This window comes from Sinocyclocheilus rhinocerous, unplaced genomic scaffold (assembly GCF_001515625.1).
Source record: "Sinocyclocheilus rhinocerous isolate Xijiao unplaced genomic scaffold, SAMN03320098_v1.1 scaffold663, whole genome shotgun sequence".
Taxonomy (NCBI): Eukaryota; Metazoa; Chordata; class Actinopteri; order Cypriniformes; family Cyprinidae; genus Sinocyclocheilus; species Sinocyclocheilus rhinocerous.
In genome coordinates, this window is record NW_015655996.1 from 285,740 (window position 1) to 299,042 (window position 13,303).

Genomic DNA, 13,303 nt, shown 5'->3' on the forward strand with positions numbered 1-13,303 from the left:
TATATATATATATATAGAGAGAGAGAGAGAGATAGATTTACATATATACATTTATATACATATTTGTGTGTAAATATGTAAATGTTTAGTGCCATGTATATATACTTTTCGTAGTCAAAGGTTTTTTAATCATGTTTTTTTATTTTTAAATAATATATTATATGGTACAGCTGTCATGCACAATTTACATATATATTCACAGTTCTGTACAGTGCTATATCAAAGCATTCAACAGGAACAGGAAGTTATGTGCTATAAAGCTTCGGATAAGAATGCCTTGTCCAAATACCCACACTTGTGGTCTTTGCACTTGACCACTTGACTACTTATATGACGTATTTAGACTGTCTTTCCTTCTCAGTACACACACCTTGATTGACAGAACAAAAGACTCTCAGCACGTCCTCTTATCCTGCTAGTGAACCTGTAATTAAGGTCTTAAAGAGTGCTATCTTTATGAGATTGCATGGTTGGCGTGATCTCTCACTGTGGCCTGCATCAGGTAGATGCCACCCTGTCATTCTGACCAATGATCGACCCCCTGCTCTCAGGTCAGTGGTAATGCAGCACTAGCACCATGTGGAAGGGATCAGAGCCAAATGGAGAGCAGGGGCTCCTGAGGTGTCTTTTTCATAGGGGCGTCCCAAACTGTTATAATCCCACACCATTCATTTTCTATGCTAATAGCTGAGGGCTAATGAGGGGATGACCTCACTCTAAGGTTAACATCAGCTGACCCTGACAGCTAAAAGAAACTGGGGGGTTATGTGTTTTGTTACATATAAGAGTAGAAAAATTATTTTTATGTTGATCAAAAGTGGATAATTTACACTGACATACAGCTGACATGATGACTCAGCAAAGCAGAGTGACATGCTAAACTCCATCTATTTTAAACTGCATTTTTATACTTACTTGTGCTTTTGTTCATTATTTTGTATACATAAGGATTAGATATTTGAATTAACCCAAAACTATACGCGTCAAACGTCCGTATGTAACTTGTCCTGTACCATTTGTACACTTCCTCACAACACATGGCTTGTTGAAAAGAGAAGTGCTATTCATTTTACAAGAGATCTGATGTGCACTTTTAACTGGCAAGCTGGAAAAAAGTCCCATAGACTTGCATTGATAGAGATGACAGAGTCGCCATATCTGACAAATAAATGTGTATGTGACAAACCATGAACCTTGGAATCAGAACACCATTAATATTAATATTAATATTAACCACATAGTAACTCCCTGGCAATCATCCACAACACCTTTATTGGTTATTTCATATTTATTATTATACATGCATAAAAAAAAAAAAAAAAAAAGAAGTCTTTGCAGGACTATAATTGAACTTTAAAAAAGAAATCTAATAGGGGATTAAATAGTGTAAATATATGTATTAATAATAATAACAATAGAAAACAGTATCTAAAAAAATATATATAAATATATAATTTTCTTATTTATAAATTTGATCCTTTAAAAGCAAAAAGTAGTGAAAAAGTAGATTAAAGTAGTGTCAAATATTTTATAATAATATTAAATAGCAACTAAAGCTAATAGGGGATTAAATTTAGTGTAAGATGATGTTGATGATAATAGAAAACTGTATTTAACAATAGACATTTTAAATTAAATACATTTGTTAATACATTTTAAACTTTAAAGGCACTTTGCAGGACTAATAAATCAACTTAAAATATTAATAATAATAATCTAACAATACACATTTCCCTTATTAAATCATTTTAACCTTTAAATGTAGTTTTAATTAAATTGATGTTGGAAAAAAGGATTATATATAATAAAAAAGCTATCTATATTACAAAATTTCTATTTCAACTGCAAATAAGTAAAACAGTACATTAAATGATATGCCATTAAGTGTTATAGTGTTAAGTGAAGTGTAAGAAATATTATATATTTATTATTTTAGATTAGAAAATAAATATAGATGATAAAATTAAACATTAAATAAATATAAATAAAATAACCAATTAGAAAAAGTATTTTCAAATATGTGCCAATTAAACGAAGTGTTAGTACATACTTCTTCGACATCTTGTGGCACCTATTTTATATGCAAGTGTGTTCGAGAGTGTGTGTCTACATAAAGCCGTAGTGCATGTGTGTGGTGTTTTGAGCACTCAAACATTACCTTAAAGTGGCTCAACACGGTCCTGTGTGTGTATGTAGAGTGTTCTCTCATTATCTGTCCGAACTAAAGAGCATTCACCGGAGAGGCCGTGCCCTGCTCTTATTTACCGACACACGAAAACCAAAGGTTCCAAACAATATCGAATGGATTCCTTTATCCTCTTTAAGTGCTCGCCATCTCCTCCACCTTTGAATGTCCCCCCTTTTCAGATACCTGCACGGAAAAAGAAGAAGAAGAAGGGAAATTTAAGACAAAAGGATATCCTCAACTTTCCTCTGTGGCCCCCCTTGCAAACATGGAGGGCCTAGTTCAAGACCTTTATTTGTATAAAACCTCTCATTAACTCCGCTCATGCTGTCTCCCTCGGCCTGCCGTGGCTTAAGTAGTGCGCTTTGTAAAAAAGCTACCAATTAGTCACCCATCAGCTTCAATTAGAAGAGACAAAACCTGTATAAAGATAACTCAACGAGAGCGGGAGGGAGGCTGCGGCCCAACAGCGAGCGCCCGCTTCACTGGGGCCCTTTCAGCGCCGAATGTACCCTCCTCACCTTGTTTCTCCTTCTCTACCTCTCTAAGAGCCCAGTGTAATATAATATGCTAATTTGCTGCTTAATTATTATCAGTTGTTATTGGCGATGCATTATTAATGGTTCTATTATTATCAATGATAAACTTTTTTTTTTGCTGCTTAATATGTTTGTGGAAACCATGATACATTTTTTTCAGGATTCTTTGATGAAATAAATGTTAATTTATTCAGCATTTATTTGCAATAGATTTTTTTTGTAACATTATATATATATATATATATATATATATATGGTTATGTCATAATGAGGTCAGTGTCAGAGTCAGAAGCTTTGTGATTGTTACCTGATGTAGTTGGGGTTCTTGGTCAGAAGGTTCTTCATGAGTGTTCCAACTGAGGCTCTGAACTGGAATCCAGCTGTAGGGGGCCGCTTGAGGTTCACTTTAGCTGGGTTTCCCTCAGGAAAGAGAATCTTTATCAGGCTGTGATTGGCTTTGTACATGGCCTGGGATAAATCTCTGTAGAGGAGGTCATTGTTTTTATCCACAAATCCCTCCGCCCGATACAGCACCTGTGTATACAGAATATTACGTTCAATAACTCTTCTTTACACTCTACTTTACAATGTGCTTGTTTCTGAAAACACACAATGTGTATTGGAAAGCATTTACAAATGTACATATCTCAGATTAGTGTATACTGGATCCCTCTGGCTTCTCCCATCATCATTATTATTTGTCATTTTGAAGAGCTATAACTCAGTTTATGGGCAAAGAACACTTACCAAATTTTGCATGTATAAAAGGCATGTGCCCAATTACATTGTTGCCAATTTTGCAATGGATAAGATGTATGGTTGCTTTTGTAGATCTTTTGTAGAGTAATGTAAATGTAAAAACATCAATGCAACTCCACAGACTGTTGCATGTGGGCTATCCTTTAATGAACTGAGATCTTCTCCACAATTTAGCAGAAGACTATAAAAGGTTTAAGACATCCTTGTTCACTATTCACACCATGAATCATAAGTGTGACAACCATTCGTTAACACGTCATTCATTCTTAAATGTAATTCATATACAACACTGTATCTAAAAGTATTGTGAGCATGTGATGCACGGTTTATATAGTATTGTATGTAAAGCTAAAAACTAAAAATGAGCGAGAGCTTAAGGGATGTTGAAATGGGGAAACTCTATGGACTCACCTTGCCAGCGTAGTGCTGGATGCGGAAGCAGTTGTGTGGTAGGCTGTGGTCTGTGAGGAACTTGGAGTTTTTGCTCTGTCTGCTCTCAAAGTGCTGGTGTTCAGCACACACGGTGTTCAACTTGTCCAAGAAAGTCTCATCTGTTACTGTGCCTGGCCTCAAACACTCCTCATCCAACATGGCCAAAATCCCATTGGGGCCCTTTCAGCGCCGAATGTACCCTCCTCACCTTGTTTCTCCTTCTCTACCTCTCTAAGAGCCCAGTGTTGTGGAGATGGGAAGCCAGGCCTCCCAGGAGTCTCAGAAGGAGGGCTATTCAGCCTCTATACCTGTTTACGGCTTCTAAAGCGTTGGGCTTGCACACAATCGGCCTTTGTCCTGCCGGTGCTTCCTTTAACTTAGGTCTCAACAAAAGCAAGCTTTCACTAGCACTCTCTTTCTTTCTGTGGATTGAAGAGGGGGAAAAATGAGCTGAAGGAGTGGCTTTCGCCTCATTAAAATTGAATTTGCACTGTCCTGTAATTACATGGGAGGGTAACAATGTATTTCTTCCCCTCAATTAAGGTTTTTGGGGCAGTTAATTTGGCGCTTGCATTTAATCTCTTAAAGGCATTAATTAGTGCGGAGTGAAACCCTAATTTCCACTGTCGTCGCTGATGTTCGCCTGGAAGTTTTCCCCTCCCGTTCTTCCATACCGATGAGGCCGGGCAAGCAAGCACAGTTAATAAAATTACCTCATTAATGACTTTTATTCCAGCACAGTGACTCATTCAGGATCTGTCATTAAGCATTAGCTTGATGCTGTTTGAATGGGGCCCGGGCAGGGGCAGCATTCATTTTCACTTGTGTTTTTTCCTTCATAGTGGGCAGTTCTAAATAATGAGGGAGGCAGCCAGTGAGATATAATTAGGAACAAGGGGCACTTCAGCAAATATTTGAAATCTTTTAAGGCTGGCTCTTGTACACTGTCCATTAATTACTTCCAGATGGGATTTCGGGCTGAATGATGTCCTGTTTAGCTCCTCCCCATCCAGCCCCTCTTCTTCTAATCTTAAGAGCTTCTTGGTTGTTTCACGCCGTTTTTTTTTTCTTTTTGGGTTAATAACGTTAATGCGTTAAATGTCACTGGCCCAAAATTTACTTGATGACATCACTTATTGTGTAAGAGAATAACTTTCATTAATAACTTTATTAGCGCAGCATTTCTATCTCTTAAAGGGACAGTTCTCCCCAAAATAAAAGTCCTGTTATCATTTTCTCACCTTCATGTCATTAAAAACCCGTATGACTGACTTTCTTCTGTGGAGCTGTTTAAAAATGTCTTGTATACAACAAAAGTCAATGAAATGTTTGTGGGTAAATTCTAAAATAATTTTTTTAAACTTTCGAATTATCGTTTTAAACTTTTAGTTTAAATGAAAAAAAGTACTAAAGTGGTGCCTATTCTATTAGGCACCACTATCTATTTTTTTTAAATAAATTACCCCATCAAGCTAGACACATTGTCACACTACATGGTGTTAAAATGTCAATAAATTCTATTTATTGACATTTTATAGTTTTTTCCTGTAACTAAATATACATATTCACTTTCAAAAAAATTAAAAATATATTCACTGGAGTGAAAACGTGACAACTAGCCCCGCGCTCCCTGATATACCATAATACTGAAAGATTCCCATATTACACAAAATCAACATATATATTATAAACATAGAAATGTTCACATGCTAATACAATGTAATCAAACACATGCATGTTAGTTCAATTCAGCTAAGCCAGCTAAACACCAGCTTGTTCAAGCTGGGAGACCAGCTAGACCAGCTTAAACCTGCCAAGACCGGCAAACCTGCCTTAGCTTGGTTCAGCCTTTTCAGCATGTTGAATCAGATCAAGTCATTTTCCCAGCAGCATTGGAGGCATAATTTCTTCAGTGGAAACATCTAAACAGGGATGGACTTTAATTACAGCCTGGGGAACTGGGGCGCAAAACTTCTCAAAAGAGAGACATGGAAAGGGTGTCAGGCTTTTGAGAGGAGATAATTTGGACCAGATCTGAACATGGATTGATATTTGGGGATTGTGCCACTCAGAAAGCAAGCCAAGGCAGTCCTGAATGAGCTTCGCTGTGCCAAGTAACCCTCGTGAATGGGTTGATATGGAAAGGGGGAGTTCAAGTCAGCTACATCTCCATCCAAAATAACCAGAGGCTAGGAAATGTCAAAGTAAGAGCCCCTTTTAATAGTTAATAAGCAATTGCTCCATGTTTTTGGCTTATTTTTAGAACTAGGCCTAAAACAAATCAAGGAAAGTAAATAGTTCAACCAGACTGAATGTGTTTGGAAAGGTGGCATGAGAGGCTATAAACACTAATTCAAGCTGCCTCTATTTTCTATTTTACATTTATTAGATTTAATTGAGTGAGTGAAGTGCTTACAAAAGGCATTTTGTGTTTACTTCACACTCCACCTGATTATTTATCTCATTAGGAGGCGGGAAATGAAGACACAAAGGATAATCATACTCGGTGACCTGTGCAGTACTAAAATGAAGGGATAAATTTACTCAGTGTCACAACACATTAGTATGATCACTTTTCACCAGTTTTCATTTATAGGTTTGTCATAATCAGTTGTTCTACCACAAAGTCTGGAGCTTGTGTGTTGTTGTTGCCATCTTGTGGAACACTCACCTCACAGCATTGTATGCAATATTATACAGCATTATAATACACCACTGCTGCCATCTAGTGGTTAAATAGCCACACAACAAAGAGTGTGCAATAAAAAAGGCAATAAAATGAATCCAAATCAAATCCAGGTGGAGTATATACACGCACTTGTAAAGTAAAATAAAATAAAACCCAGGCTAAAATATATGAATATTTTTTAAAAGCAATAAAATGAAATCAAATAAAAGCCAGGCAGAGAACATAACACATAACACATAACTCACAACAAAACACAACACACAACAACAACATCCAGGCTGGGAATGCACACATTTGTTTTGTTTATATGAGTGATTATCTGTCACTATTTGTGATTATTTTGATTAAAGAGTACAGTTTAAACTTTAATATTTTTCTCTGTTGGTTTTCTGTAGGCTATATTTAGTCTGACTTTCTAATTCACTTTCTATTGACTATTTTAACATTATTCCTGGCTGTCCTTTTATAAATATTTTTATTGTATTTCAAATGAATGTGCAAAATTTCTAAAAAAAAAACAAAAAAAACAAAAATCAAGGTCCTCACGTTTCAGCTATATTTACATCATGAATTATGAAAATGGTAAATATACTGTGAGACAAAATGGCATGGGAAACACTGATTTTGCAATTAAACTGTGTAACATGGATCTATTTTTCATTCACAATTTGCAAAGGAGATCAAGTACCACAAAAATAGACATCTAATTCTTCTTATGCGTCATTCTTTAATAACAGGTAATGTAAACTTACTGGCCATTTCCAAACTTTCATATTAATCGTTTCACTTAGTCAAATCAAAATATTGTCTTTGCGTTCACACAGTACTCACAGCTCAAGTTGTTCTTGTCTCATTGGAAAACAATGTTTTGATGAAGTCTGTATAAATGGCCTACAGGGTGAACTGGCCGCAGTTGTTGGCTGGTTACTTCAGACAGTTTCTCTTCATGGGCCATTACTGCGCGGCTCTCACAGGGATCAGTACAATTTAACCATGAAATGTGGAGGGGAAAACAGTGCCAGAATCAGACAGGTGCCCGGCGGTGGGAATATGGGTAAGACGTCAGTCAAGCGTGTTTGGATCTGATTTCCAAGCTTCAAATGGAAGAATTAACAAGTTTAGTACTGCAACCTCAACCATGATAAATGTTCATAAGACAAACAGATTTTAGATTATATACAGGTTATGTTTGAAATATTAACCCGGAATTCAATGTCCTTGACCTGACCTTGCATTTCCAGTGTGATGGGTGGCATGGCCGCACAACTGTTTTCAACATTGATTATAATAAGAATTGTTTCTTGAGCAGCAAATCAGCATATTATAATGATTTCTGAAGGATCATGTGACAATTAAATGTGAAAATTCAGCTTTGTCATCACAGGAATAAACGATATTTTAAAATATATTGAAATAGAAATGAGTTATTTTAAATTTTAATAATAATATTTATAGAATAATATTTCACAATATTACTGTATTTTTGATCAAATAAATGTAAATACGATGAGCATAAAATATATATATTTTTAAAATATTAAAACATTTTACCAACCCAAACTTTTGAATTGTACTGTATATTATTATATGATTTATTTTTGTATAAAAATGTCTTAACCAATAAGTCCAGTTAAATAAGAAATAAAAAATTATAGCAAATATTACCTCTAAATCATTTCTCACACTGGAAATGTAAGGTCAAGGTGAAAGCACCAAGTACTCACTGGTATTCCGCAGGGATCGGTATTCGGCCCACTTTTATTTTACCCCATGTTCCAGTTTTACAAGGCTTGCAGATCGTTAACAGACAGTCTCTCCTAGAGTTCCTTAGTCATGTCAACAGCTATGGAAAACAGAACCTACAGAAGATGCAGAAGCAGCCATCCATGATCTTGTTTTCCTCAGAGATAAATGAGCGAACAGGAAGGTAAAATGGCAATGACGTTCCATAGCTGTGAACCGCTTCATGAACTGCGAGGGGAAAATACAAAGAAGAGAGTTGAGAGAGAGGGCAAGGTGTTTAATAGGTGAGGACAACCAAGAAAAACAGAGCTATTGAAAACACTGATGGGCCTCTATTATTGCTGAATCATGGGTTTGAACTGAATGCAACATTTTAAAATCATTCTAATATAATGATTTGGTGCTAAAAAAACATTGCTTATTATTATCAATGTTGAAAACAGTTGCTGCTTAATATTTTTGTGGAAACTGTGATACATTGTTTTCAGGATTCTTTAATGAATATAAAAGAACGGTATTTATTTAAACCAGATTTTTTTTTATCAGTTTAATTTTTTTAATCTGATCAATTTAATGCACTCTTGTTGAATAAAAGTATTATTTCAAATAATAATAATAAAATATGACTGACCACAACATTTTGAACTGTAGTATGTTGCACATTCTATATATTAATTAGAATAAAATTAGGCCATTTGTTTTAAAGAATTTTAATTCTTCTTAAGTGGTATCTTAAGAAACCTTACAAATATTTTTAGAAGTATTTTTGGAACTACAAAATATTCTTAACTTTTTTTTCTTAAGCTAGAAAATATCAGCAAATCAGCAGTTAAGAAGAATTTGATTCTTAATGTTCCGTGAATCTGGCCCTAGAACAAGAGAACTATGGTATAAGTAACCTGTTAGTTATTTGGTAGACAAATGACACGTTCAAAATGCCCAAAATACAAAATGTACATCCTTTATATTATAAAAATAGAAATTTCGTACAATGAAATACATTCAGCCTTTTTCAGCGAGTATACATTAAATAGTCGTTCTGTGATATTTACACTACTCATTCTCTCTACAATCAGTTCTTTCTTTCAGTTCTGGCACTCTTTGAGGGCAATCTTAAATTGGCCAATCTGGATTATTTAAGGTCCGGGGCAATTTCCTTTTCCTGGTGCTCTTAGGCGGGATCTGGGGTTTGTCTTCTCCAGAGCCAAAGTCCAGGCTTTCCTGGGTGTCCCTCCAATTGTCCGGGGCAGATGGGAAATCCTCTACGGAGTGTAATGGTCTGCTGAACACTTTGTTCTGCAACTCTGCGATGTCGTTACGAATGTCAGCCATCATGAGTAACAGGAAGTCAAAGGATCCTGGCGGGCCCTGAAAACACAAACACACTCATCATCACATCAAATTCCAGGTCACTGGATTAAGAGTTGTTCCACACCCACAGGATTAACAGAAATGGGCATTAAGCAATCATGTAAAATAAAGATGATTCACATTTTCAACACACTTTCTGTCTTTCTGTACGTCTAATTTAGTGAGCTGTTCCTCCCTTCCTGTTGAGCTTGGATACTTTAAACACAGAAGTTAGTTCTTAAGAATGAGAATTCATGTGTACATGATTTACAGTAACTTTTTATGAGTTTAGTTTTCTTTAAACACTGTGTACACTGCTGTTGCACCATAGCAGCCTTGCAGTTGTCTACCCTGCCATCAAATAGGCTTAATTAATCTAAATAAATAAATAATAAAACATAACATAGAATTTATAACAATTTAAATGGTGAGACTTAGAAAACTTCTGCAAAATCAAAATATTTTGGTAAATATTTTTAAGTCTTACCAGTTAAATTAATATACATTTTTATTTCTTTATTGGTTTTTATTCATTTATTTCTATTTTGAGCATTCTACAGATTTTGCCAAAATAATGCATGCAAAATCACTGAAAATAAGAAAAAAATCTGCAAAAGAAATACAAAACAAACAAACAAATAAAATAAATAAATAATTTATAAATAGAATTGATAATAATTTAAATGGCAAGACTGATGATTTTGCATGCATAATTCATTTCAAATACAACAATTGCAAATACATATGGTTAGAAAAAAAAGCCTTGTTTATTAAATTGTTTTATTTTATTTTAGAAACCAAAAACATCATGAGTTGGCTTTTACATAAAAAGTCACAAGTTATTTAAATGTACAATAAAATTCATAATACCGAAATCACATACATGTGTTAATGAATTATAATTTTTACTATTACTATTAATTTCTATTATTAACAGAATTTTATTATATAAAAAAACCATACACATACATAAATATAAAATTACGATATAGCTCAATAACTTTTTGTTCCAATTTTAATTTAAATTGAGATATAATTTATTTGTAAAATGAATTTTTTAATTTATATATATAACTGAGGGTGCAGCATCATGTTCTTTCGGCGTAGTTTAGTAATCTAGTTTTGTTGTGGCACACAGCCCTTTTCCAGTTATTATAAAAAGGCACAGCAAAGTTTGCAAGGGGTAGAAGAGTTTTTTGGGTCTGTTTTCAAGAAAAATAAATCTTCTAAACCTGATTTTGTGGATAATCACAATAGGATGTCTGCTTTAGTACTTTGAAAGAGAGATAGACAGAAAGACAGATGAAGAGTGATCAAGGGTAAGAGCGAAAAAGACTAACACAGACAAATATATTTCAGACATAAGAACCATGAGAGAAAGTGCCATGATAATAAGTTCTTACTGGAGGTCCGGAAGGGCCGGGGACCCCTCTCTCTCCCTGGAGAAACCAAACAAATATTTGGGTTAGCATGATTACAGTAAAGAAGCCATGAGAAGTCCAATGGGACAGTTATTGCCCGCTATCTCTCAGTAACACGATCACACGTGAGAAAACAAGCCATCACTGGCCACATCAAAATCAGACAGCTCTACTCCGTCGTTCAGCAAATCAATCACTGCACAATACAATTTAGCTGGAATATAAAACCAAAAGACAGAAACAAGTTTATTCGGCATCCAAGTGTATATATAAATGTTATCTTAGCAGTGTTTCTGCGCACCATTTGGAGCTGGTCTCTAGCTCATTTGGGCTGAGGTATGGCAGTAGGTACCTCACAGATATTGACCCCTCTGTGGGGATTATGTAGGGTCAGGGTTCACGGAGAGGTAGTAAGCGGCCCAGATGTTTTTGATTTGTGAATACAAAGCCAATGTACAATAAAATTCATAATACCGAAATCACATACATGTGTCAATGAATTATCATTTTTACTATTACTATTTATTTCTATTATTAACAGAATTTTATTAAATTAAAAAAACATACACATACATAAATATAATATGTAAGTATTATTACAAAGTAATCTAGTTTTGTTGTGGCACACAGCCCTTTTCCAGTTATTATAAAAAGGCACAGCAAAGTTTGCAAGGGGTAGAAGAGTTTTTTGGGTCTGTTTTCAAGAAAAATAAATCTTCTAAACCTGATTTTGTGGATAATCACAATAGGATGTCTGCTTTAGTACTTTGAAAGAGAGATAGACAGAAAGACAGATGAAGAGTGATCAAGGGTAAGAGCGAAAAAGACTAACACAGACAAATATATTTCAGACATAAGAACCATGAGAGAAAGTGCCATGATAATAAGTTCTTACTGGAGGTCCGGAAGGGCCGGGGACCCCTCTCTCTCCCTGGAGAAACCAAACAAATATTTGGGTTAGCATGATTACAGTAAAGAAGCCATGAGAAGTCCAATGGGACAGTTATTGCCCGCTATCTCTCAGTAACACGATCACACGTGAGAAAACAAGCCATCACTGGCCACATCAAAATCAGACAGCTCTACTCCGTCGTTCAGCAAATCAATCACTGCACAATGCAATTTAGCTGGAATATAAAACCAAAAGACAGAAACAAGTTTATTCGGCATCCAAGTGTATATATAAATGTTATCTTAGCAGTGTTTCTGCGCACCATTTGGAGCTGGTCTCTAGCTCATTTGGGCTGAGGTATGGCAGTAGGTAGCACACACACAGACGTTGTGAGATATTGACCCCTCTGTGGGGATTATGTAGGGTCAGGGTTCACAGAGAGGTAGCAAGCGGCCCAGATGTTTTTGATTTGTGAATACAAAGCCAGAAAAACCTTCTATACAAACATGTAACAGAAGTGCACACACTATACATGGATCAACCTTGAACCTCTGCATGCACACGTATGTCGGAAAACAAACAAAACATTGGAAAAGCGTGCTTATGTAGGCCTGAAACATAAATATGTGAATGTAAACGCTTAAGCTAGCTCGGTTTTGTTGTGTTCTGAAATGTCTAAAAGCGCAATTCGTGAAGCGTCACAGGTATGTTCTAAATGATCAGTGTTGATTTGAAGGCCGCTACATTAGTGTGAAGAGTTTACTTCTACAGCTAGTTTCAATTATGGATAATCAAGGGACAATCAATCTGGTTAAAGTTAGTTAAACTGTCGACATATTTATTGCTAGCTACCTGAATAATAACATCCGGTTTATTGCACTGACTAGGGGTGTAACAATACACTCATTTCACGATTCAGTTCAATACACGATACTGATCTCACAACAAAAAATGATGAAATGAAATAGTTTAAATATATATATATATATATATATCCCCATAACTGTCACCGTCCCACCTGTGGGACGCTTGGCGCTCTTTTTTTGTTGTCCTTTTTCTCTATCAAATATTTTAGTAATCATCATAAATTATATATAATTTGACAGCTTAGAAGCCCAAGATTCATCCTGTGAAAACCATTTTGAAATCCGACATTCCGTTACCATGGAAATGGTACTTTAAAATCTTTTGGCGTTCTCCTCCCCCTTAGTGGGGCAGTGTCAAGTGTCATATTACAAAATGCATTACGGTCTTTTGGAATCAAACCTTTTTATAATCTTGACAAAAAACATA

At 35.3% G+C, this 13,303-nt stretch overlaps 2 protein-coding genes and 1 long non-coding RNA gene across 5 annotated transcripts in view; all 3 read right to left on the minus strand.

The window, feature by feature from the left end:
• Positions 1-2,099: 2,099 nt before the first annotated feature.
• LOC107719086 (uncharacterized) lies at positions 2,100-8,717 on the minus strand. The gene is made up of 3 exons (XR_001637487.1): positions 8,329-8,717; positions 7,436-7,698; positions 2,100-2,371 (listed from the first exon to the last, which is right to left on the minus strand). It is a non-coding gene; the product is annotated as an uncharacterized LOC107719086 (long non-coding RNA).
• LOC107719085 (unconventional myosin-Ib-like) lies at positions 3,015-4,079 on the minus strand. The gene is made up of 2 exons (XM_016526405.1): positions 3,895-4,079; positions 3,015-3,258 (listed from the first exon to the last, which is right to left on the minus strand). The coding sequence occupies exons 1-2, from the start codon at positions 4,072-4,074 to the stop codon at positions 3,028-3,030; spliced, it is 411 nt and encodes a 136-aa protein (XP_016381891.1). The 5' UTR covers positions 4,075-4,079; the 3' UTR covers positions 3,015-3,027.
• Positions 8,718-9,153: 436 nt separating the features above from the next.
• LOC107719070 (collagen and calcium-binding EGF domain-containing protein 1-like) overlaps positions 9,154-13,303 on the minus strand; it is a 60,635-nt gene continuing 56,485 nt past the window's right edge. Inside the window, exons 12-13 of one of the 3 annotated variants that reach the window (XM_016526378.1) lie at positions 12,014-12,049; positions 9,154-9,715 (exon numbers count right to left, since the gene is read on the minus strand). In XM_016526378.1, the coding sequence (XP_016381864.1) occupies positions 9,461-9,715; positions 12,014-12,049 (291 nt within the window). In that variant the 3' untranslated portion in view covers positions 9,154-9,460. Of the gene's footprint in view, positions 9,716-11,100; positions 11,137-12,013; positions 12,050-13,303 lie in introns of all 3 variants that reach the window. The other 2 variants (XM_016526379.1, XM_016526377.1) reach the window with 2 other exon arrangements.

Bases quoted from the DNA above. Each gene is read 5' to 3' on its own strand.
- LOC107719085 (XM_016526405.1), bottom strand. From the start codon at position 4,074: ATGTTGGATGAGGAGTGTTTGAGGCCAGGCACAGTAACAGATGAGACT. The intron at 3,259-3,894 runs GTGAGTCCATAG...CTGTATACACAG, and splicing joins TCCAGCACTACGCTGGCAAG to GTGCTGTATCGGGCGGAGGG.